Raw genomic sequence first — 26,218 nt, 5'->3', positions numbered from 1 at the left:
TTTGTCCCCACAGAACGGTTGGCAGCCAGGAAGGCTGGCTGGAAGTAGAGGCAGCGTCCTTGGAGGTGAGGCTTGGTGCCCAGACGCTGAGGATATAGTCTTGTCCTGTTGGAGCTGGGGAACCTGGGGGAGCTCGAGGTGTTAGTCCCAATCTCTACTGGCTAGGAGCTGAGCCATGAGCCCCACCACTTCTTTCCTGGCTTGCACAGCCCCACCCTGGTGAATAATGCTAGTTGCCTGGGGAGCTGGGCCCCACTGGGTCTTTGATGAGTTGGGGGAGGTCTGAATGGGTGGGGACAAGGAAGGACCAAAGACTCAGTAGGCTCAGGTAGTAGAAAGGGTTAAATTGCTAGTAATAGGTAGCATCCCTACCCCTCCAGGGCTCGATGTCCATCTGACTCTCAGGAGCCCCATTTGGGCTCTGGGCCAGGGCGGGACTCTGGCTCACCCCACCCCAGCCACAACAATAATTAACTCCATGAACTCAGCACATAAAGATCCAAATCACAGAGGGGAGGAATCATCGATGCCCCAAGAGGGGAAACTCCGGAGGCCTCAGGAGGGCATCCCTGGATTTCTAGCTTCACCCTGTGCTCCCCCCCCCCCCCCCCCCGGTCACTGCCTGGGTGGCACTCCACTCCACTCAGGGAGTGAAGGTCTACTTGACTCTGACTTAGGCAACATCTCTGTCGTCTGATTTTGTTGTTGTTGTTTGTTTGTTTGTTTGTTTTCTGAGGTAGGAATTCTCTGTGTAGCCCCAGCTGTCCTGGAACTCACTCTGTAGCCCAGGCTGGCCTCAAACTCACAGAGATCCACCCTGCCTCTGCCTCCCCAGTGCTGGGCTTAAGGGCATGCACCACCATGCTTGGCTGATTTTTTTTTTTTTCCCAATCTCCAATCTCCTCCTTCACTGTGTATAGCTTATTTATCCGCACCCCTGCCATCTACTCTGCAAATGCCTCCCGTGGTGAGCACTGTGGGAGGTTCCAAGGGAGCAAGGTCCCCCAGACAGGTGGGACTTGCTGTGTGTCCAGCTTCAACCCCTTCTCTTCCTGGCTCATTTGTGCTGTTGCTGCAGTGAACTGGCCCTGAAGACTGATTGTGTGTCAGCTGGGGATTCGTGAGATGTCATGGAGCAAGTCAGGGGACAGTAAGGAAGGCCTGGGGGGGCGGGGTCCTCGGCCTCAGGAGTGAGCCCACGGTATGGCTAGCCATTGGGAAGAGACAGGACATGCAGTTTTTTTTTTCATTCATTTTGAAAGATTTTGTTTTAAATTCTGTGTATATGTGTGTGGGGAGAGGCTTGTGTGTATTTTTGGAGACGAGAAGAAGGTGTCAGCGGGTGGTCACAAGCCTCCTGGTGTGGAGCTGGGAACCAAACTAGAGTCCTCTGCAAGAACAAAACAGGGACCTCTCTAACCTCTCCCTCCCTCCCTCCCTTCCTCCCTTCCTTCCTCTCTCCCTCCCTCCCTTCCTTCCTTCTGTCTGTCCGTTCTTTCTTCCTCCCTTTCCTTTTCTCTTTCTATTGTGCTACATTATTTTATTCTCATTTATTTGCTAGCTAGGATTTTGCTCTGTAGCCTTGGCTGACCCGGAATTTGATACGTAGACCCAGCTGGTCTTGAACTCACAGACGTCTGCCTGTTTTTGACTCCTAAGTGCTGAGATTAAAGGCGAGGACCATGTCAAAGGGTTGAATTGTGCTTGTTTACCTCAACACAATGAGCTCCCGCTCCCCCTGTTGTCCTGCAAACGCAATTTCATTCTTTTTATGGCTGAACAAAACTGCGTTATGCCTCCATCCCACACTTTCTTTATCCGTCCATCAGCTGATGGACATCTGGGCTGCTTCAACATCTTGGCTGTGGTGAACAGTTTGGCATAAACCTGGATGTGCAAGTACCTCTGCGGAATGCCCCAAGCCCTTTGAGGAAGTACCCAGGAATGATGTAGCTGGGTTTTAAGCTGGTTCTGTTTCCAGCTTTTGGAGGAATCTCTATACTGGTTTCCATAATGGCTACACAATGTTATGCCCTTTCCCGACCTGGGTACATGAGGTGGGGGGCCCAGCTCCAAGTCTGCATGTGGGTTAGTGGGGCTGTCTGCCTGAGTTCTGACCTGTGGGTCATTGGGTAGAAGTAGCTTCAAGCCCTAAAGTTCTCCCTTCTGCTGGGTGTCAGTTATAGCAGCTCAGTGTTGGGAATCTAGTAACTGAGGGGTGGAAGGAGATCTGTTCTATAGTCCAATCTCCAAGCCAAACTTCCCTCGTCATGAGCTCAGCCAGGCCTCATGTAAAAGATCACCACACCTGGGTTTGTTAAATGTTTATTATATGTAATACTCATGGAGATCTGCCTGCCTTCTGAGTGCTGGGATTAAAGGTGTGCATCACCACTGCCTGGCTGGGTACGAGCTTTCTAATGCAGCTGCTTTAGAAACCAAACCCTCACCCACGCTTTGTAAGTAAGCCTGCTAAACGCATTAATTCCTCAGGGTAAGCTTTGGTGGAACTTAATTTGGGTTTGTCATTGGAAGCTTGGAAGCAGGTAGACATTACCTATAGATAATCCCCCAGCAAGGGAAAAAATTCTCCCAACAGGGCATCCATGCCTGTCACTGTTTAGAGGAGGGTCACTTGATTCACATCGTACTGTGGTGTAAAGAGACTACTCTGTACTGTCCTTAGCCACTAAGATACTGGGGATGTCTGTATACTCACTAGTACAGGCAGACCACACACACACACACACACACACACACACACACACACACACACACACCCTTGATTCCTACAGCTGCATCACAGATGCTCATTGCCAGGTAGTGTGTGGCCATTGAGGCCTAAGGCCACAGGTAGATAGCATGAGGTCTGAGGAGAGCGATACAGGAAGCTACAATTCTTGACATTTAATAAATATCAACAAAATGGGTTAAATGAGCCCATAAGTGGTGGCACATGCCTTTAATCCCAGCACTCGGGAGGCAGAGGCAGGCAGATCTCTGTGAGTTTGAGGCCAGCCTGGTCTACAGAGTGATTTCCAGGACAGCCAGGGCTACACAGAGAAACCTTGTCTTAAAAAAAAAAAAAAAAAAGAGCTGAATGAGTGTGGGGAGCCAGACTGAGCCATGACTTTCTCAGAGGCCCTGACAGAGGAGAAACAGACCTCTAGTTCTGTGTTCTTGTCCAGGAGTGGACTTCACAAGGCCGGCCTGGCACTGGATCTAGCCAGTGCTTCGAAGGTGTCAAGATTGAGGTTTCTGAGGACCTTACTCTTCCCCCTGGGCTGTGGTTATCAGTCCTAAGGTGGCTGTGTCTGAGATGTCCTGTGTTCTTTTTGCCAACACCATCTGATTTAGTTCTCCGCTGACCTTGGCCGGTTTCCCCCACAGAGAGTATATAAGATACAGTACTTTTTACTAAACTTGCTTGGCATAAGTTGCCAGCTTACACAAGACTGCCTGGTCCCAGCTATTGCTTTTGTCTTTTATTTTTCTCATCCTCTTCATTCCTCAATCCCTGGCCTTCCCACTTGACATCTCCCAATCAGGACCCTTATTCCTGCGAGTTTGGGTCAAACCAGCGAAATGCATGGGTGGAAGACCTGTGTGTCCCGACGTTGAGGTCTCAGACGTCCAGAAGATGGGTGGGTGTAAGACAATTACCCTGAGAATAAATACCTGGAGGTGAGAGGGGACAGGCCCTGTCTGTGAGTCAGAGGTCAATGAGTAGTCACTCTGACACAAGGAAAACAGTGATTGGAGATGAAGCTAACCACTTCAAGGCCGGGCTGACTACCACAGCTCAAGGCCCAAAGACCTGACGTCTGTGGAAAGTATCCACAGTCAAGGCTAGGGATGTCGCTGAGTGTAACTTGCCTGGCCTAGCATGAGGGAGACCCTGGGTTCAATTCCCAATACTTCAAACAGAATCAGGTTGAGGTAGAGGGGACAGCAAAAGTGTAAGTGTACATGTAATTGATCATGATAGGGATAAAATAAGAAAAACTTCCTGGGCTGGAGAGATGGCTCAGAGGTTAAGAGCATTGACTGCTCTTCCAGAGGTCATGAATTCAATTCCCAGCACCCACATGGTGGCTCACAGCCATCTATAATGAAATATGGTGCCCTCTTCTGGCATGCAAGGATACATGGAGGCAGAATGTTATATACATAATAAATAAATAAATCTTGAAAAAAAAAAAAAGAAAAACTTCCTGTTGGTATTTGTCCTAATTTGCTTTTGTTGCTGACCAGACTAATAGGGAGGAGGGTTTCTTTGGTTGACACTTCCATGTCACAGTCCATCTTTGAGGGAAGTCAGGACAGGAACTCAAACAGAAGGAACCTGGAGGCAGGAAAATCAGCAGAGGCCCTGGAGGGTGCTGCTCACTGGCTCGATTCTCTTGGCTTGCTCAGCCTGCTTTCTTACACAACCCGGGCCCACTGACTAAGGGATGGCAATGCCCACAGTGGACTAGGCCCTTCCACATCAATTAATAATCAAGAAAATGCCCCCCCCCAAACACTCCCACAGGTCAGTCTGATGGAGACAATTCTGTAAGACTAGCATAGCTGGGCGGTGGTGGCACACGCCTTTAATCCCAGCACTTGGGAGGCAGAGGCAGTTGGATCTCTGAGTTTGAGGCCAGCCTGGTCTACAGAGCAAGTTCCAGGACAGCCAGGGCTACACAGAGAAACCTTGTCTCAAAAAACAAAACAAACAAACAAGCAAAAAAGACCAGCATAATATTAATCTTACCTTTTTTAAAATATTTATTTATTTTTTATTTTTACTTACTTATTTGGTTTTTCGAGACAGGCTTTCTCTGTGTAACAGCATTGGCTATCCTGGAACTCACTCTGTAGACCAGGCTGGCCTCAAACTCACAGAGATCCACCTGCCTCTGCCTCCCAAGTGCTGGGATTAAAGGCATCCGCCACCATTGTCTAGCTATTTTTATTTTTTAAACATGTTTGATAATACTAAGCCTCAGAGAGATTAAGTGTCTCACCCAAGGCCACACAACTGGTGAGTGGTCTTGATTTCAGAGCCCAGTTATGCTTTTCACCTAGGCTGAGAATTGTGTAAACAGGCTGATGGGTTTCTATGGGGTAGAAACAGGCCAGGGGCAGGCATGGTTATACTTGGCTCCGGCTGTCTTGAGCATAGCCACAGTGCAGGAATCCATTCTAAGTAGAAGCACACGAACCTGCTTGGGTATCTTCACTGGGCCCTCCAAGCCTATCACAAGGAGCCAGAGAGATAGCCTAGATTGGCATGGGCCTGTGGCCAAGCCCTGAAGCCACTAGTTCAGGCCTATGTCCACCATCCTCACCTTTATGAACAGGACCGGAGGCAGGAAAGGGAGCAGAGAGGGCTGAGAAGACAGAATGGCGTGATAGAGTGGGAAGGGAAGAGGCCTTCTCCACACTCTTGCAGCAGCTGTTGCGGTGAAGTCAACGTCTTAGTCATCCACACATGATCACCTGTCAGCACCCACAGTCAAAGGAACCCGCATGCCCTGACTGCCGTGCTTCATTGAACTGAACTGACAACTTCTACTCCTGATACATACTGTAAAAGAACTTTGTTTTTTAACCTTTGTTCCATTTCACACTTCTGCTATGCACTGTAAAGGAACTCTATTATTATTTTACTTTTTAGCCTTTATCCCATTTGATTAATAGGCTCAGTGTCCTCTCTCTCCTCCAGCATGCACCCTAGTAGTGATTAAACTCAGGGCTTCACGCTTCCTAGGCAAGAACTTTCAGCCTGAGTTACGGCCACCTCCAAGAACTTTATTTTGAAAATACATTTTCTTTTTTAAAAATATTTACTTTTTTTCTTTTCTTTTCTTTCTTTCTTCCTTTCTTTCTTTCTTTCTTTCTTTCTTTCTTTCTTTCTTTCTTTCTTTCTTTCTTTCTTTCTTTTTTTTGAGACAAGATTTCTCTGTGTAGTTTTGGTGTCTGTCCTGGATCTTACTCTGTAGACCAGGCTGGCTTCAAACTCACAGAGATCCGCCTGGCTCTGTCTCCCGAGTGCTGGGATTAAAGGCGTGCACCACCACCGCCTGGCAAAATATTTGCTTATTTTATTTTATGTATATGAGCATTTGCTTGCATAAGCAAGCGAATTGTATGTATGAGCATGTGTGTGTGGTGTGTGGTATGGATGAGCATGTGTGTGTGGTGTTTGGTATGGATGAGTATATGTGTGTGGTGCCTTCAGAGTTCAGAAAAGTTCATCAGATCACCTGGAACTGGAATTATGGATGCTTGTGAGTCACCATGTGTGTGCTGGAAACTGAAGCCAGGTCCTCTGCAACACAAAGAATAACAAGTGCTCTCAACTGCTGAGCCCTACAGTAATTTTATTTCAAACAAACAAACAAACAGAATGGAATGGGCTGGAAAGATGGCTCAACTGTTAAAAGCCTGTATTGCTCTTACAGAAGACCTGAGTTGGGTTTTTAGTTCCCATGTAGGCCAGCTCACAATTGCCTATAACTGCAGCTCCAGGGAGGATTCAACATCCTTTTCTGGTATCTGAGGGCAACTGAACTCATGTGCATATATCCACACACAGACATAGACACAAATACACACACACACACACACACACACACACACACACACACACACACACACACATAGAGTTAAAAAAAGAAAATAAACCTGGGTGATGGTGCTGCACCCTTTAATTCCAGCACCCAGGAGGCAGAAGCAGGCAGATATTTTGTGAGTTCGAGACCAACCTAAAGCAGTCAGGGCAGTTACACAGAGAAACCCTATCTCTAAAACCAAAAACAAACAATAAATACACACAAACACACACACACACACGATTTTGGTCATATATATATGTGTGTGTGTGTGTGTGTGTGTGTGTGTGTGTATGTATGTATGCGTGTATGTATGTATGCATGCCCAAAATACACACACACACACACACAAACGCATATATCCCAGTACACACATGGTTGCTCATAACCATCCAGATGTATATAAATTTTGGGCATACATATATATGTGTATACCCCCAAAATTTTTAAAAAGAGAAAACAAACAAATAGAATTGCAGGCTCGATGCTAAATAGTTCCTCTACCATTCTGGGGCCTTGAGTTTGAGTCCCAATGTCACATGAAAGAAAGAGTTAAGCTGGGCAGTAGTGTTGTATGCCTTTAATCCCAGCACTCGGGAGGCAAAGGCAGGTGGATCTCCGTGAGTTCGAGGCCAGGCTGGTCTACAGAGTGAGTTCCAGGACAGCCAGAGATGTTACACAGAGAAGCCCTGCCTCAGAAAAAACAACAAAGAAAAATGTCAAGTTAGAGTTAAAGTATAACATACATAAAGGCTGCTGGTGTGATTTGCGTCACTGTGTTTTGGTCTTGCCCATTCGCAATCCTACAATGAGAACTTGAGTCTGGCTTATTCCTTTAAGACAGATCTGTGAAATTCAATCTGTCAGACCACCCATCTATTCTGTTGCCTGGACCAGTGGCTCTGTTCTACTGCTCATGCCGTAGAAATGCATCATAGTTCACATGTCCATTCCCCTAGGCATGTAGACCATTTCCAGTCAGCTATGACCACTAAGCACAAGACTGTGGACAAACATCTTCATCCCTGTTGGGCAGACACCTGGGAGCTGAGTGGCTAAGCCACACAGTGGGTATATATTTAACCTTTTACAAAAACGTCATTCGGTTAGTGGTGTGTATTTGTAATTCCAGCACTTGAGAGACAGAGGCAGGAAGATTGTGAGTTCGAGGACAGCCTCAGCTACATGGTGAGACCCTATCTCAACAAACCAAGGGCTAGAGTTATAGTCCAGTGACAGATTTGCTCAGCAAGTGCAAGGCCCAGGTTTGGATCCTCAGATCAAACCAAACCAAACCAAACCAACACCAAAAGCCCTGGCAAACTGTTTTCTGAAGGGGTCACATCACTACACACTTTGGTTGATTAGCACAGTTGCTATGTATCTTCTCCAGCACTGAGTTCAGTGGTTCATTTTAGGTACATTTCCATAGGTTACTCATCTACAGCCTGCTTTCATGTTTCTCCTGGCCGTTTGTGTATTTTCTTTGATTACCAACTGTTCATGTCTCCTTTGTCTCCGTATATCCCACAACTTCTGCCTCTGCTAGCTAAATGCTTATGGTACCTCTTTGTTTGGTCATCTTGAAACACTCTCTAGATTCTCCTTCATCTCTTTCTTTTTTTTTTTTTTTTGGTTTTTTCGAGACAGGGTTTCTCTGTGTAGCTTTGCGCCTTTCCTGGAACTCACTTGGTAGCCCAGGCTGGCCTCGAACTCACAGAGATCCGCCTGGCTCTGCCTCCCAAGTGCTGGGATTAAAGGTGTGAGCCACCACCGCCCGGCTTCATCTCTTTCTTGTATAGACAATTCTCCCTAAACACATTACACAAACCCTCCTCTGGTCTAAAGCCTGCTGTGGTTCCTGCAGTCGCTGCCTGTCATTGTAGGGACCTCCAGTCCCCGCTCCCTGTCTTTCTCCCTGCCTTCCTTCCGTTGCTCCTCTCTGCTCTCCCCCTGACTTGAGAATGCAGAATGTCTTGTTCCCTGTCCTGGGTCAAGGCTGTTGAAACCAAGTCTACCTGTCTCCAGAGAGCTACTGGCCAGCTCCCCCTCACATGCTTTCTGCCCCCTCCAGTCTCCTCTTCAACTAAAAATAGTAGTTTTATGTTTATGAATGTTTTGCCTCCATGTACATATGAGCATCACATGTGTGCCTGGTGACTGTGGCATCCAGAAAAGAATGTCGGGTCCCCTGGAACTGGAGCCACAGAGGATTGTGAGCTGTCATGGAGGTTCTGGGAACCAAACTGGTCCTTTGCAAGAGCAGCAAGTGCTCTCAGCTGCTGAGCTGTCCCTCCAGCCCTTCCCCCAAGCTCCGCTGACACCCGCTCAGCCCTTTCCCCCTTTAGTTTATTATTATAGATGGTACCAGGGTAGCTGGGGCTTGGTAGCAGGCTTGGCCGCACCAGGCACCTCCTCCCATGTATGATGAAGGTAGCAGGATCTCCCTCCCCAGTTAATTCAATATTACTACTCTTACATTTCTAAGACTTGTACATCTCCCTCCCTGGAAATTCTAGTCTGGTGGTAGGGACTCCAAGTGGTAGGGAAGGAGGGAGAAGCGCAGCACCCTTCTCTGTCTAAGACCATTTGTTGACAAAAAGAACTGGATTTGCAGGCACTTTGGTTTCTAGTTCAGCCATTTAGTAATTGTGGGGTTTGGCACAGATCAGTTAATTAATTTCTCTGACTCTTCATTAATTTTTTTGTTTGTTTTTTGAAACAGGGCTTCTCTGGGTAGCCTTGGCTGTGCTGGAACTCATTCTATAGACCTGGCTGGCCTTGAAGTCATAGAGATGCACTGGCTCTGCCTCCCGAGTGCTGGGATTAAAGGTGTGTGCCACCAGTGTCCAGCCCCTTCATAAACTGCTCCAGAGCGCTTGTTCTTGCAGAAGACCCGGGCTCAGTACCCAGCACCCACCTGGTGATTTGCAACTGTCTGTAACTCCAGTTCCAGGGGATCCAGTGCCTTCTTCTGGCCTCCACGGGCACCAGACACTCACCTGGTACACATCCGTACATGCAGGCAAAACACTCATGCACGTAAAATAAGAACAAATCGATAAATGAAGGGCTGGTGAAGCGACTCAGCAGGTCAAGGCGCCCACTAGTTGCCAAGCCTGACGGCCTGAGTTTGATTCTCAGAACCAAAATGTTGGAAAGGAAGATCTGAACTACATCTACCTGGGAGATTATCATTTCCACGGGGTCACTGGGGATACACAAAGCCACTTAAGCGTGTGGAAGTTGAGGGAACAGTTCAAGGAGGACACTGGCCTGATAAGGAGCTCTTGATCTCGGTCCACAGATCCCAGTCCTTGGGAAGCTGGGCCAGGATTGTAAGTGTGAGACCAGCCTGGGCTACACAATCCATTGCGAGAAGCCTGAACTGCAAACCAGACCATGTCTTCAAACACAAAATTGGAAGAACATAGATGAATCCATGAAGGAGAGCTCCAGGAGGGGAATCAAAACCATGCCTCTCTCCCTGACAGGTGCTCAAGGGTCTCCTGGGAAAACGCTTCTGTCTCCTCCCTACCAGACCCAGTCAGTTTTTTAAAAAGGGTTTTGATATGAAATTGGGGGGAGTACCGTGAAGATGAAATGGGACAGAGAGGGGAATCAAGTCACTTCTGTTAAAACCTCACTCAGAGTGACACCCCCACCCCCACCCCACACTCCCTATCTGCAAAGTGAGTCCCTGGGTTTTCTGCTTCAGCAATCCAGAAATACTTATGTTCCAGATACCAAAGATGAATATGCATGCTGCAAGGGAGATCCTGAGTAGTCACAGATGGCTCAGCAGTAAAGGCGCTTGCTGCCAAGCCTGGTGACCTGAGTTCCCCAGGACCCACATGGTGGAAAATGAGAACTGATTCCCACAAGCCCCCGAACTCCACATAGACACCGTGCACATCTACACACACACATTAATAATTTAATGAAATAAAACTTAAATAGAGAAATACTCAGGTTTTGGGCCTAAGAATGCAGAACAAACCAAAGGTGGAGATGAGAGGAGAGGGCGAGGAGGAGGTGGATGAACAGCTAAGGCCTTCACGGGGCTTCTGCTTTCCCCCAGCGCTGTCTCCTCTACCTCAGTTTGGTCCTTGTCTCAGGGTCACCACCCCAGGTCCCCCCCCAACCCCCGGGCTTCGCTTTGGCTCCTCCCTCTCCAAGCTGTTCTGGTGCAGCGGGCTGGCAGGGAGGCTGCATTTAGGCCCCGCCTAGGTCACGGGTCACGGCTGCCCGTGCCAGAAGGTACGGAGCTTCTCACGGTGACTTCTGGCTGGTGGTGTCCCAACTCGGTGCGTGACTCCGCCCCCCCCCCCCCCCCCCCCCCCCCGCGCATTTGTCTTCTCTCCGTTTGTCTCTTCGCTCACACCCGAGTTCTCCCGTCCTCCTCGCTTGTCGCCAGCCCCGTGTGTCCTGGGATCCCATGGAGCCCGAGCAGAGGGCGTCCCCGGGGGACGGCGCTGCTGAGGTGCTGCTGAGCGAGCTGGAGCGGCAGGTGCAGGATGTGGTGCGGGCGAGCTCCTGGTGGGAGCGCCGCGGTGTGGACTGCGCCGTCCTCGCTGTCAGCTTGCTCGCCTTGCCTGCGGGTGAGACAAAGGCACTGGCTGCGGTTGGGGGTGGCGCCGGGCTGAAGGTGGTGCAGGCTGGAAGGGAACTTCAGGACTCTAGGACCCTGGATCCCAGTTCAGTCTCCAAAGTCTAGTTGGAGGGAGTCTACTCCATGTCTCGCTGGAGCTGGGAGAAAGCCCGATGCTTGAAAGTGGTGGAGAAAAAAAGTTGCACAAGGAGTCCTGAATGGATAGCAGGGAAGAGCATGTTTTAAGGGGGACGCCAGAGATGGGCAGAGTGAGACTGAAGAAGCACTCTGTGACATCCAGTCCCCATCTCTGCTCTGGCTGGGGTTCAGGAGGGTGACCTGGCAGAATGTGGACAGCAGAATATCGTTGGCAAGCCCGTGGGGGGATCTTTGGTGTCCCAAATCCTACAGAGAGCTAACCCACCCCTCTCAGGCCCAGGAACCTGCCTGCCACAGGCCCAGGGCTGGCCTTCTTTGGCTTGGGGTTTGGGGAATTGTGTGCATGTTGGTCTGGGCCCATATTTTCAAAAGCTGGCCAAAGATCCTGATCCCTGGTGCCTCCTCTCTGCAGGGTTCCTGTGCCTACGCTTCCATAGTGTCCTGGCCTTTACCACTGGCATCACAATCTTGGGCATCTGCCATTACACACTCACGGTCAAGGGCAGCCACCTGGCCACTCACGGTGCCCTCACAGAGTCCAAACGCTGGAACAAGATCTTGATGATTTTCTTTGTGGAGGTGAGCTTGGCAGAGGTGGGGCAGGCAGTCACTGGGCACCTCTATGTGTCCATCCATGTTGGCAAGCAGCTGCTGCAGAGGGTAGGTGGAGTGGGCAGTGTACAACACAGTTCATGTGTGTGTGTGTGTGTGTGTGTGTGTGTGTGTGTGTGTGTGTGCCCATGTATTCCTCCAAGCCCTTGAGAGGAAGCTGGCATTAGTGAGTGGTCCTGCATCCTACAGAGCCCAGTGTCTGCCTTTGACAATTAACTTGGCTTATCTTGCGATAATCTTCATCGGTTGAACGGCAGAAACGTTTTTCCCTTCCCTGGACTCCTTCAATGCTCCCTGTAGCACTAGGCCTAAAGTGGATGGAGTTTCTTCTTCCGTCCAGGAGGCCTGCAACTGGCCAGTCTTGCTCTGGGGTTGTGTGTCTCACAGAAGCCTCTGGGTCCTGCAATCATGGCTCATTGTTTGAAGGGCAGACGGGGGAGGGGGGTGGGGGTTGGGGACAATGTCGCAGCACTCCAGCTCTGTAGCCTGCTCTCACACCTGCTGACAGCTCTTTGCTCCTCTAGCCCTCCAGGAAGGGCTCTGCTGTCTCTCTCTCCTTCCACCCTCCTTGCTCTGCCTTCTCACCCGTGAGTCACTAGGAAGGCAAAGGCCACTGGACAATTGTTCTTCAGGCCGCCCCAGATCCTCTGCCAAAGTCGTTCTCTTCTGCTCCAGGGGGACCCTCACTAGCCACCCAGGTTCCCCAGGAATAGATGGGGAAGCTGCTAGCAGGAATAGGTATGTCTGGAAAGGACTCGTTATTGGGACCAACCAACCCAATCGCCATCTTTTTATAAAGCTATGTCACTGTTTTTTAAATTTTATATATTTTTGTTTTATTACATTTATTTGTTTGTTTTGGGGGGTTGCATGTGCCATGACACACCAGTGAAGGTCCGATGACAACATGCAGGGGTTAGTTCTCAGTTTTCTCTTGCCACCATATGGGTCCTGGGGATCCAGCTCAGGCCTTTAGGCTTGGCCACAAGTTGAACTTGCTGAGTGATTGTGAAGGTCCTTCCTTTTATTTATGGGTATGCATGTGCAACTGCATGTCTATGTCTGCATTACATGCATACAGTGCCCATAAAGGCCAGAAGAGGGCATCAGATCCCCAAGAATTGGAGCCAGTCAACATGGGTGCTGTGAATGGAACCCAGGTCCTCTGCACGAGCAGTAATTGCTTTCACCTGTAGAGCCATATCTTCTGCCCCCTAAATCATGTAACTTTTTATACAGCTTTAGGTAAACACCACACACGTGCGCGCGCATACGCGCGCGCACACATACACATACACCCCTTTTGATATATCACATCATTTGAGTGGTGGGAACATTTCATACCTAGCATTCCCTGTCCTCTCCTCCCCTCAATACCTTCTTACGAGCCTAGGCTTCTGAAGGGGTAGGGGCATGAAGAACCCACAGGCTGTAGATTCCTAGGGTCAATTTTAAAATACCCCCCCTTTCCAGGAAGCTCTGGGTCTGCCTAGACTCAGAAGCACAGTTGGAGCCTGGGGTCAGGGTCTGTAACCTGCCGGGAGAGGCAGGGCTGATGTCTGTATCATTTGTATAAACAGAATCCCAATGCTGGGACTCAGCGTGCAGGCTTAGTCCTGCATGGGTTTTCTAAAGTGGTGCTGCATGCTAGGAGCCTGCGGCAGCCAGGGGCTGTCAATCATAGATTAACCAACTGCGGGAGTGGGGGTGGGGGTGGGGTAATTGTGTGGAGGTTACTCTGAAGCATTCTTACCAGGCCGCTAGATAACTGATGCCTGATCAAGCAAGAGGACTTGTGATTTTGACTGCTTAGGGGACAGAAGGGCCCTCCTCTGTGTGGAGTGGAGGCAGGGAGGAGACACTGAAATGTCCTCTTGGCCTGCCCTGCTTGGTAGCTCCTTCAGAACCTTGGCACAGGGACCTGTGGAACCAGACAGCCTTAAGCTTGAGTTCTGTCTGTTGCACACAGCTTTGTCCCATGTGAACTCGGTTCAATGGCCTCACCTTTGCCTCTTCCTTTGACCCAGTTCTCAGCCGCTCTTCTGTCAGTATTTGCTGGCCATGACCTTGTATTCCACTTGTGGGCAAGGTCTACAGGAAAGTTAGCTAGTGGGGTGTGTGTGTGTGTGTGTGTGTGTGTGTGTGTGTGTGTGTTATGTTCTGCAGGCCTATGCCCTTTTGTGGCTGGGGAGGAAAGGCCTGGATTCCCCCCTCACGTTCTGACACTATTGACTGTGTTGCAGTGGGCTTTGGTGAGCTGTGAGCAATCAGAAGTAGTTTTGCCAGTCCGGCCCTCCAAGTGACCTGGGCAGGGAGGCATCTCTATTTTCCAACCTTAGGGTATGACTCTGGTTCCTCTCTAGGACTGGTTTCCAAGTATGGGGAAGTGTGGGTCAGCCCCACCTAGCTGGCATGTACAGGGCAACATCTTTGGAGCCTTTGGAGCCTGTGCCTTGATTGGAGTCCCAGCCCCAATAGTGGCGCCAAGCTTGAGCAAGGTGGTTAATTCTACATCCGGGGCTAGTTTCTTCATGGAACCCACAAGCGTGATAACACAGCCTCCTTGTTAACCCTGCGAGGGCACTGGATGAGAGTGCGACTTTCCAGGCCTTCCACGAGCCATGGTGTCACTTTGTGTTTTCCAGCTGGTGAGGACACACTGACAGCTACAGGGCAGCATGGACTGCTGCTTTTGATGGTTTGTTTTGTTGTTGTTCTGTGCTTGTTAACTGTGAGACTGCAGAGCCTGGCAGAGCGGTGCAGGTGTTGGTTGGTATTGGGTTTCCTGGCACAGGACAGGCTCTCCTGGCCTGGGAACCTCCGAGGTGCACGGGACTCTTCCTGGATCCCGGACTCTCACTTCTACCTCCTGCTGTCTTCTCTGGTCATCCTCCTAGAGACACTATTACTGCAGCATATCTGGTCTTAGGCCCTGGGTTCCTTTGGGGGTTCTACAGAGTCTGCAGCTCTAGGCATCAGCGGGGTACTTCTGGTTTTCTTTGGTAATCTAGTGTTTGGTAATATTATCTTGTGGCCTGCTGGGTCTAAGCTGACCCAGGCTCTCTCTGACCCAGTGACTCTGGAGAGCAGAAGCACAGAACAGAATAGGGCTATCACTCTAGTCTGTATTCAAAATCATGATCCCCTACCCATACCAGGTGAGTTTTCTCTGAGGACCCCTTTCTGGCCTATTTGAGGAAGTTCCTATCCTGGTCTTACCCAGCACACATTTTCTTTCCTGGTTACATCACCCAGGCTGCTAGGTATATCCTTGGAGTTGGCCAGGGAAGGATGTCATGCTAGGACGACCACCACAAGATAGAATGAGCAGGCCATATGGTTTAAGTTCTGGATTTGAGGATTAACCTCTGAAAAACTTTTAGTATCACAGCCAAGGATGCTCCCCTGAATGGGCGGGAACCAGCCATGCGAGTCACAAAGCTCTTTATTGTGTCTCCTCTTTAAACCCTCCTGGACACTCGGCTTTGTGCTGTGGGGGTGGAGCCACAGCTGATCCACTAGAAATCCTGTGCAGCTCGCTGTGTCCCACAGGGGAATGCCTGTCACCACCCATAGGTTCCCTGTGGTACAAACCATAGAGAATCCCAAGCCTAGTCCTGATCCTCATCTGCTCCCTCCTGGCTGAGTCCAGAGCAACCCATCAAGGCTGTTCCCTCAGGCCATCTCACCATCTTCTGCTTGCTCCCACCAGGACTCTTGTTTGAATAAGAGCTGCCATGACTGATATAGTGTTTCTTTTTTGGTGCTAGGGATTAAATGCAGGGTCTCGTGTGTAGCAGACACCTGCTTCATCTTTGAGCTGTACCACAGTCTTAAACATGGCCTCTGTGTGTGTGTGTGTGTGTCTCTTTTTACTTTTAAAATCTTATTTAGAGGACCAATGCAGATATTCAGTACAAGATACACTGCTGTACACAAATATTCAAGTCTTATAATAATTACAGATTCACAGGACATCTCAGTGCAGGGGAGAGAAGTCTAGCGGATTGGATCGGTCATTCCTGTTTCCTTCCAGTAATTACATTTATGTGTCATTCAATATCAAAACCAAGGAAGCTGACGTTGGCACTTGTATGTGTTTAGTTCTCCGCCTTTTTATCACATGTGTAGACTTTTCAATATGCCTGGTCCCAAGAGTGGCATGAACAGGCTGTGCGGATGGATGAGTGTTTGCCACGCAAGTGTAAGGATGGGGGATTGGATCTCCAGAATCCCGTAAGTGATGGGTGGATTTGTCAGCCCAGCTGTAAGTCCTGCTTCAGGAAGTAGAGAGAGTGGAATCCCCAGAGCAAGCTAGCTATCAGGACTGGCTGTACTGGCAAGCTCTGGGTTGGCCTGAGAGACGCTGTCTCACAGGATAAGGTGGAAGAGTGACTGAGGAATCCTGCCATCAACTTCAGGATTCCACATGTACACTCACCCATGTGCACATACATCCACATGCACACACACACAACACACACACACACACACACACACTTGAAAAATGGATGGGGGTGGGGGAAGCAGCCTGGTCTTTAAAATCAGTGGTATAGAGGCTGAGAAACCCTGGAAGAATTATAGAAGAGTAGCTGGTGAGGTGTCTGGAAGCCACTAGGTTCTCACAGGGGCTGAGATGAAAGGGGCCAAGAAGGCCCATGTGCCAGGCAGAGGAATCGGTACTTTGTCTTGTAGCCAGAGAGGTTTGCCATGAGACACAGCTTAAAAAGCCCAGGGGTGGTATGGTATGGTACCACAAACCTTTAACTTAGGAGGCAGAGGCAGGTGGATCTCTGTGAGTTTAAGGCTAGCCTGGTCTACATAGTGAGATCTTGCCTCAAAAACAAATTCTGGGGCTAAGTTTTCCTCCTGGGACATCACTGAAGTTATTAGTTCTGTCCATTCCCTTCTTTAATCATTCCGGAACACTTTGTTTATTTTCTCCTGTTAAATAAACAGGGCCGGGGCTGGGGCTCAGTTGGTAGAGACCTTGCCTAGCATGCACATTACAACAGTGCTGCATAAATCCAGGCCTAGACATGTAGAGGCTGGAGTATCAGGAGTTCAAGGTCATCCTCAGTTACACAGGGAGTTTGAGACCTTGTCTAAAACAAAAACAAAACAAATACAAACAAACAAAAACTGCTTTGCAGGACTGAAAAACAAGTATGAAATTACAGCAGCGTGACCTAAATGGGTAGAAACTGGGTCACTCTGCTAGTTGGATCTGCGGTAGATGAGGCAGGAAGCTGGCTGGAGGCTGCTGGTCTCTACCAACAGGAGGAAGACAGGAGGGGTCCTAGGCCCAGGCTGGGGTGCAGGGAAGGGTGTTGGCTGGGTGCCATCGAGCACAAGAGGAGAGGGGTGGAGGAGTGAGAAGGGTCAAGGGTGAAATCTAGGTCTCCAGGTGGAAGCCAAGGCCATCATGGGGCCCCTCCTGAAATGGGCCAGGAGTTGGGGCAGCAATATGGGCAGGGTTCGAAAGAAGGGTGGTGGTCATTGTCCCTCAGGCGGGGGACAGCAGGCTATGGTGAGCCTAGCTCCTTTTCTTCTCTAAGAACCCTCTGGCTGGTTCCCGGGAATAGGCAGTCCCTCTCCAGCTCTGGGTGGCGGCACCTCAGCAGTAGGTTCGTCAAAACAATCGGAAAAAACTGAGCTTCAAATAAGCCACCAGTAGTTTTTTAAATAAATAAACCCCAAATGTGACATGGGTGTTACTGCAGGCTGGGTTTTCATAGCTGGCCCATTCAGGGAAATGCAGGTGCCTGAGTGTGGGTCCTCAAGGTACTAGGAAAGGACAGGAGTGTGACTTAACCACTCTGAGGATAAGAGGGGGACAGTGGTGAGGCCCCAGTCCTGACAGCAGTAGGCTGGCTTGGGACAGAGGGAGCCACAGGATCTTTCCCGCCTGCCCCTGGTGTTCCCACAGGCCTACCATGGGGCCCCCCCCCGACACCCTCGGGTGCTGCAGGATGCTTAAGTGAACAAGTAACTGCATTCATGAACAAATGAATGAATGGGAGTTTTGAGGGCCCTGGAGTGTAAATGAAGAGCCGTCAAAAGGAACTCACACCCATTCATACTGCTCCCAACATGTCTTGAGTGTTCAGAGTGTGAACACTGTAGAGACAGAACACTCTTGAATCTTCCTGAAGGCACCTGCCACAGAGGTTGGTGAGCGGTATTAAGAAGCTGCACCAACCTTGAGGTTTCTGGAACTTTCTCTGGGTCTGGATGAGGAAACCTCTTTGGTAAGACTTGGAAATGGTCCTTTACAGCTGGGTGTGGTGGCATGTATCTGTAATCCCAGCACTTAGGAGGCCAAGACAGGAAGACTGAGAGTTCCAGGCCAGCCTGGGCTACACATCCAGATCCTGTCTCAAACAATTACGACAAATAGAAGACAGTTTACAGAAAGGACACAACCCATTTTACAAGTAACTCAGCAGCATCAATCATTTCCTGTTGTTCTTGAGTGGATGGGTAATGGGCACACATACTACATACTACAATCTACATACTACAGTCTACATACTACAATCCACCTTCCTCTTTTCTCCTCCAAATCACTCCCTTTTGTCTCTCAGGAGAGAACATCTAAAGGGGACTGAGGGGTGGATGGGGTCAGGAGCACTCAGTGTCCATTCTCCACACTGGGCAGCTTGCAAGTCTTGTAACTCCAGCTCTAGGGAGTATGATGCCCCAGTCTGGCCTCAGTGAGCACTTGCATGTAAGTGTGCATACTCACATGCACACACACACATACACCAAAAAGGGGGGACCTAGAAATCTAGTTATGAAATAACCTCAGATAAGTTCTTATTCATAGAAAAAGGCAAAAATCACCCATTGGCTCTGCAAGCGGGTACCAAGTCTCAAGTCACATCACAAATCACCAGTCACACCTGAGGGCCTTGGCTTGTGCCTGGGACCTTTCTGAGAAGCCTCTTGGTACCTGAGGGTACCCATCTCTAGATGCACAGTCCTGGTCAGGCTCCAGGCTGGTTCTGGCATTGACTCTCCAAGAACAGTTGCTAGTGGGCTGCAGGGAGAGGGGGAGCAGGTGCCAGAAGCGAAATCAACTGCGGGTGAGCAGCGAGGGCGCTGCACTCAGCTGGCATCTCTTGGTAAAAGGACTGGCCTTGGGGAAGAGCACACAGTTACTTCTGGGTGCCACAGAGATGGCTCAGGAAGCAAAAGCAGCCACTATACAGTCCTAGTGAGCTGAGCGTGATCCTGGAACCCGTGTAAAGGTGGAAAGAGAGAACTGATTCAACAAAGTTGTCCTCTGACCTCTCACGTGCATCATGGCATTTGAGTGCCCACACATTACACACACACACACACACACACACACATTAATAAAACAACCAAAAGGAATTAGCTTCTTCTACGTGGGACAGATCCCCAGGGGTATAAAGCATACCCTGGCAGGCCAGTGGGTAAGGCAGGCCTGACTCTGAGATCTGGTGCTCAGTGCATGTGCCCTGCAGTCTGCCTGCCTCACAGCAGCTGGTATTGAGAAGCTTCCCCAGAACAGGAAAGCATCTTCACTAGTCATCAAAATCTTCTGGCCTGGATAAAACACTTGAAGCCTTACATCTGCATGCTCATCTGCATATATCTACGTAAGAAACAGCCTAGCACCTCTTTTGCATTCAGAATGACTGCTCTCCTTGCCAGAGTGTGTGCTGCGCTTTGGTGAGTAGCACTGCCAAAGAGTCACTCGAGGGAGATATTGGCTCTGTGCATATTAGTGCCCCAATGCCCCTTCAGCCTGCACTGTGGGCTCTACAGGAAGTGATCCCCTTGCACCCTCAAACCACTCCCGGAAACCTTTCCTTACTCCTCCAAGCTCAGGCTGCCAAGTAGTGTCAGGAAGGTATAGCTGTTTGCCAAGCACACACATAAAATAATTGTGGCAGATTCCAGCTTTACCTGCACTGACAGATAACCTCTGAGGTTTGAGAAGTTGCCTAGCTGGTAGCCAGTGAGGGAGCGGCAATCCAGTGATCCAACGTCCTTGTCCCTAAATGCTTTGTAGAGCAACACCAACTAGATGCCTGGCTGCCTCACGGGGATCACGGATGCTTGAGAGATGATAGACAAGTTAGATTACTGTGGATGCAGAGGAGAAGGGCTCAGGAGGGATGGGTAGGAAGGGTGGAAGTGTTCTCGAGGCTCCTTGGGTTCTGCTTTGTTCAGTTGTGTCCGACATGGACCCAGTGCCCTTTTGGCTTCCCCTCTAGGTATGCACAGCCTTTCCTGCAGAGTTTGGCAAGTTCAGCCACGTCAACATGCACCATGGTTACACCAACGTGGTGGGCCTGGGAGACTCGAGCACATGGAAGATCCCGTGCCTCAACCGCTACATCTACATGTTCCTTGCACCACTTTTGATCCCCATCTTAACTCCACTGGTAGCTCTTGGTGAGTACTGGATTGGGGTGTCCTGATGACCTGCCCCAGCCCTCTTTCCTTCCTTCCTGGTTTTGTGGACCTTGCTTGTGAAGGTAGTTGGGATCCACGAGTCAAGACTGTCCGAGGCAGCCAAGCTGGGTGGAAAGAACCCCGGACCTGGTCCAGGTCTCTTCCTTTACTTACTGGCTGGTGGCTGTGGGCAGGTAACTTGACCTTCCCGCCTTAGGTTCTTCACCTGCTCAAGGATGGTGTGAAAATATAAGGAGCCCACAGATATACGGGAGCTTTGTAAGGGCTGGAGAGGTGGCTCAGAGGTTAAGAGGGCTTTCTGCTGTTCCAGAGGACCAGACTTCAATTCCTAGCATCTGTACTGGGTTGCTCACAATCCCCTGTAACTCCAGCTTCAGAGGGAATCGATCAATACCTCCGGCTTCCATGGGCAGGCACCAGCACTTACACACACACACACACCCCACACAGAATTATAACATAAAATCTCAGGGTGTGTGGGGTCACTTTGTAGATGTCCTGTATAAACCACACTGCAGACCTTGACCTTAGCCAGGGTGCAAAGGCAGGATATGTTTTTCATGTTGTCTAGGTTCACTGAACACACCCAGAGCACTCCTCTACCTTAACACTCCTGGTCACCAGGGAGCCGGCTCATGATGGCTCTCCCTTACATCCCCTCTTGTCCCTCTGACAGAGCATTTGAGGAAGGAAGAGCTGAGGGTGGCACTTCGGACACTGGGCCTCATGTCTCTGGGCCTTTATTCTCAGTACTGGCTGCTCCTGAATGTGTCGGGCTTCAAGAGTCCCGGTTCAGCGCTGGCTTGCATGCTGCTCGCCAGATCCCTGCTGGCCCACCCCTATCTCCATGTCAACATCTTCCAGGTAAGCTCCCAGCCCTGGACTCAGGCAGCTAAGAGGAGCATCTACAGCTGTCCAACAGCAGGCCAGACTCAAGCTTTAGGTAGGGAGAGGTCACCAAAGGACGCTTCCCCAATTCCTTGCTCCTCCCCTGTCACTGTGGGTCATCATGGGAAGTCTAGGTTTCAATGAAGCCTTTGCCTAGTCCTGGAGAGACCCTCCTTGCTTTCTTCTCCAGTCTAAACCCTACCCATCATTCAAGGTTAAGTTTACGCATCCCCTTCTACTGTTTCGTTCAATCAGTACATACAAACACCTTCTCCACTAGGCACCTCCCTGGGTCAGGCACCTCCCTGGGTCTAGGTTACCTGGAGGTAAACAAGTACTTCAGGTGAACTGAGACAAGTAGATGGGACGTAGTGAGAGGATGGAGTAATTAGCTGCAGGTGTGCCCAGTGCCAGGGGATTGTGCAGAGATCTAACAGGTCTTCACCCATAGGGGAGCAACGAGGTCTCCCTGTGGAAATGGTGCCAGCGTTGAATGCCGAACTCCTGGCTGTTCTCAAAGACCTTCTGTCTCCTGCTCTGCCCTTGGTCTGCCTCATGGCATTGGCTGGGCCCTCCCTTTGCTCTCCTTGAGCTTGGACACACCAGTAAAAGCATGCTACCAGTGTGAGGCATGCAGGGTCACAAGAACAAGCAGTGAGTCGGGGGCATTTGAACACCAGGGTTCCGAAAAGATGCATAGACAAAGCCCTTCATTGCCCAAATCGGAGAGGTCCAGATGTGGGAAAGACTCAGCTCACTGTAGACTGGGTTAGCCTTGGAATTCGGCTAGAGCTTTCTCACACTTCTAGGGTCCCACTGGCCCCTGTATGCTTGGTGAAGACAGACCCAGGGTTGTCTAAGCCCTCACAGGGTGTGACCCATATGTCTATCACAGCACATCGGATTGCCTATGTTCTCCCCGGACAAGAAGCCCCGGCGGATTCACATGATGAGCCTGGGGGTGCTGAACCTGCCACGGCAGCCACTGCTGGACTGGGCATTCGGCCACTCGCTCATCAGCTGCCATGTGGAGCATCACCTCTTCCCTTGGCTGTCTGACCACATGTGCCTGAAGGTAGCCAAAGGCTGGGAAGAGGGGTGGGAGGAAGGGCCTGAGGGTGGATGGTGGAGAACCTCCAGGTACATCTCAACTCTGGGTCCCCTCACTGGCCTCTTCAAAGGTCACCCAGAAAGGGAGGCCTGGAGTACAAGTAATAACATGGGTTTTATATTGGAGTCACCTCAGTTTCCTAGTAGCAATATGACTCTGGGCAAGTTCACCAAGCCTCAGTTTCCTTGTCTGTAAAATGGGAGGGGACAGGGCTCATCTTGGTGATTTTGAGGATGAAATTAGATCTGAAATATTTGACCCAAAGATGCTTAGCAGAGGGAGCTGAGGAGGGTGGGCATGTAGTCGAGAGTCTTGTGGGGAGTGAGGGTGAGAGGCCATTCCTCCCTCTAGGGTAGGGTAGAAGGATTCAAAAGCTCTCCAATACTTCAGCCCCTCACTTCCCCAGCAGGGAATGGCTAGGGTTCACAAGGGAGGGCTCAATGGTGGGCAGCCTGCTGCAGGCCTGAGACTCAGGGCTCTCTCCTTTGGCGACTCTTTCTCAGGTGAAGCCCTTGGTATCCAAGTTTCTTCATGATAAGCAGCTGCCCTATAATGAGGACTCCTATCTGGCTCGCTTCCAGCTGTTCCTCAGTCACTATGAGGAGTTCATGGTGCATGCCCCGTCCATCACCGAGCTGGTGGGGCTGCAGTGAAGGCTGGCTCCCCGCCCTGGCCCAGTCCTGGCCCCCCTGCACTGCTGGCCCCGGTGGCCCCGGTGGATCTGGAACATGGTGCTCTCGGGCAGATGGTGAAGCAGAGCAGATTGTGCCTGATGTGCCGGGGGTCTCCTGCTCTGGGGCTTCTCGGGGAGTTGAGTGGGGGTGGGGCGCTGGGAGAAGGACTGAAAGCAATACAGAGGCTGTGCTTCCTGATCCACCTCGGCCTCGGCTGACTCCATCTCAGGATCCCTTTCTCTGCTGCATCTGAGCCAGGGTAGGGCTAAGGGGGCTGGTGACAGGTGAGGTGAGATCCTATGCTCGGGTGGAGGGTGCACAAAGAGAAGGGCCAGCCTCCTCAGCTCAGACCTCCCTGGTGCCTAGGAGCCATATACTTCCCAAGCTGCTGCTTCCTTCTGTATCTTCTGAGGTTCTAGTCCCCCACAGCCAACAGGGTGAGGTCATTTTTTGGCAGGCCCCCCTAGCTCTTCAACCAAAGGAGCCTGCGCCAGACCACGCTCAGCAGCCCCAGGACCCACAGTGTCAGTGAGATAAAAGTGAGTGTATTTCCAGGGAGGTGCTCCAGAGGGGAACAAATGCCTCAGGCATGAAATTGGAGAAAGCACCCCCCAGCTTTGAGCATGACCTTGGCTAGCTCTAGACAAGTCTGCTTTGTTCCATGTTTAGAAGGATCCAACCTGGGTGAATTACTGGGAGGCAGCTGAGGATGGAGACAGTGAACTGGAGCTGGGCCAGGAGGACCAGGAGGGATGGACAAAGCGGGGTGGGTGGGGTGAGATAGGAGAGTTGAGGACAAGGGCTAGGCTTGGCTGTGGGAGGGCGGTTTGCAACTTGGGTGGGAGCCAATGTTGCCAAACCTAGGAGGAAGCCACGCTGGGGACAATACCAAGATCCAGCCCAACAGGCAACTGAGATGGAGCTGCCTCAGCCAGAGGATGGAGCAGAGGGTTCCCGGAAGTACCCGGTGGAGACGGAAGGAGGGACTGCAAGGTTGACTGGCACCAGGAGGCCAGGGCAGTTAGTTCATAGCCTGGCTTCTCACCTCAGCCCTCCGGACATTTGGCTGATTCACACACTCAGGCTGTGCCGAGCACTGTACGCACCCCTGGCTTCTACTGACTAGATGTTGGGAACCCAAATCATGACAATCAAAACTGTCTCCTGATACAGCCAAATGTCTCCTGAGTGGCCAAACTTCCTTGATTGAGAACATACAAGCCATTCTTCTGAGTGCAAACTGCTTTTTCAGTTAAATCACTGGATGGAAGGGTGGACTTCCCTGACGATGGGAGGCTGAATGCTAGCAAAAGGGAACCAATAGGATGGACAGAGAGCTGGGAGGACCAGCCTGTTGGAACCCGTCTCCGGGGTCTGGTGTGGCCTAGGCAGAGGCACCTGTTGCTAGCCTGGAGAGCCCTTTCCTGCTGTCTTCACCTGGCCCTCCTCTAGTGGAGACCACAGCTTCTTCCAGGACCCTTTCCTCCAGCTATGGCTCTTCCCAGCCTCTCCTTTGGGCTCCTTCTGGGCAGGGCCTGGCCTGGCAGTGGCTTCTAGCTGCTGCCGGCCCCTAGGTGCTTCTCTGCCTCTGTATCTCTGCTCAGAGGTGCTTCTTCACACGCCCTTCACTCTTCCTTTTGAGTCTGTGCCCTCTGTTCCCTGCTGGGAGGCTCCCGGACAGCAGTTTTGGCTCCAAGCCACCCTCTTGGGATGGGGTGGGCTTGGCAGCCGCCACCACCTCCTGCTTTGCTATATGTCACCGCTGGTCATTTGAAATGCATTAGCAGTTCAGAAGGGGCCTTAAGGCCCGAGAGTGTGATTCATCAAACTGCAAATTCTCCCTATGAAAAATGCGATGTCAGAAAAGGGTCCTGGCAGCATACCCAAAGCTAATGATTAAAACTATCCAAATACACGACCAATGACTCATTGTTATTGATCTGGGCCTGAATGGGACACATTCCAGGGCAGCAGCTAGAGGCCCTGGGGACAGACCTGACTATACTATGGGCACACTAGGAGCAAGTCGCTTAGTGTCCCCGAAATGTGATTATCTGTTACTCTATGGATGTGGGCTGGATACAGAACTAAGAGAAAGCATTAGGAATTCACGAAGTACTTCCAGGCTCTGCAGAATCCTGGAGTCTAATGTAGAGCAGAGTATATGGGAAGTGGCGGTACTGATGACCACAATCATAACTGATGTTTGCTTACCACAAACAGAAGGTTTCTTGTTTTGTTTTATTGAGACAGGGTCTCACTCTATAACTCTGGCTGGTCTGGACCTCACCTGATGGCTGACCTTGAACTCAGAGATCCACCTGCCTCTACCTCAGTGGTTTTTAATTTTTCTAAAGCTGTGACCCTTTAGTACAGTTCCTCATGTTGTGGTGACTCCCCCCCCCCCATCATAAAACTATTTTCGTTGCAACTGTAATTTTTGTAATTTTCGTTAAAAACTGTAATTTTGCTGCTGTTATGAATTGTAATGTAAATATCTGATATGCAGGGCATCTGATATTCAAACCCTGTGAAAGGGTTATTCAACTCCCAAAGGGTCCTGACCCACAGGTTGAGAACCACTGCTCTACCTTCAAAGTACTGGGATTAAAGGTATGCACCACCAGGCCAGGCTAGATGTCTTTATCTGTCATCTAATTTACAATCTTTACATGATTTTTTTCATGTTATAAAGGGAGAAAAAAGAAGTTGAGATTAAACCTCTCAATATAATGACTGTTAAATTCAGACTCGGGATTTGAACTCAGTGACTCCAGAATCCATGCTATTGACTCTCATAGACCCTGCTTCTGAATGGGAAGCCCTGTAGAGATTTTGGGTGTTTGACCTGAATTTCCATCCCTTTCTTCCACAAGACAGGATAATTGATGATTTTTATCATTAAGAGCAATTCTTTAGAGACTGAGGCTGAGGCTCAGTTAGTAGAGCGCTTGCCTAGCATGCAGCAGACCCTGGAGTCAGTTCCCATCATTGCTAAGACCAGGTCTGGTGGCACATGCCAGTAATTCCCAGCACTCGGGAGGTAGAGGCAGGAGGATCAGGAGTTCAAGGTCATCCTCAGCTACATAGCAAGTCAAGGCTATCTTGGGCTCAGAGATCCTCTCTAAAA

General features: G+C 50.2%; 1 protein-coding gene across 1 annotated transcript; it reads left to right on the top strand.

Moving 5' to 3' along the window:
* The first annotated feature begins 10,983 nt into the window (after positions 1-10,983).
* Positions 10,984-25,284, top strand: Fads6 (fatty acid desaturase 6). Its single transcript, XM_059269815.1, has 6 exons — positions 10,984-11,203; positions 11,765-11,931; positions 20,214-20,394; positions 21,092-21,279; positions 22,199-22,378; positions 22,918-25,284. The coding sequence occupies exons 1-6, from the start codon at positions 11,041-11,043 to the stop codon at positions 23,065-23,067; spliced, it is 1,029 nt and encodes a 342-aa protein (XP_059125798.1). The 5' UTR covers positions 10,984-11,040; the 3' UTR covers positions 23,068-25,284.
* The last annotated feature ends 934 nt before the right edge of the window (positions 25,285-26,218 follow it).

The sequence above is a fragment of the Peromyscus eremicus genome, chromosome 8a (assembly GCF_949786415.1).
Source record: "Peromyscus eremicus chromosome 8a, PerEre_H2_v1, whole genome shotgun sequence".
Lineage (NCBI taxonomy): Eukaryota > Metazoa > Chordata > Mammalia > Rodentia > Cricetidae > Peromyscus > Peromyscus eremicus.
The sequence above is the reverse complement of the archived record's forward strand: the minus strand, read 5'-3'. Positions and strand labels throughout refer to the sequence as shown.

Excerpts from the sequence above, each read along its gene's own strand:
- Fads6 (XM_059269815.1), top strand. The coding sequence starts at position 11,041 with ATGGAGCCCGAGCAGAGGGCGTCCCCGGGGGACGGCGCTGCTGAGGTG. Across the intron at positions 11,204-11,764 it reads CTTGCTCGCCTTGCCTGCGG|GGTTCCTGTGCCTACGCTTC; the intron begins GTGAGACAAAGG and ends TCCTCTCTGCAG. Across the intron at positions 20,395-21,091 it reads AACTCCACTGGTAGCTCTTG|AGCATTTGAGGAAGGAAGAG; the intron begins GTGAGTACTGGA and ends TCCCTCTGACAG.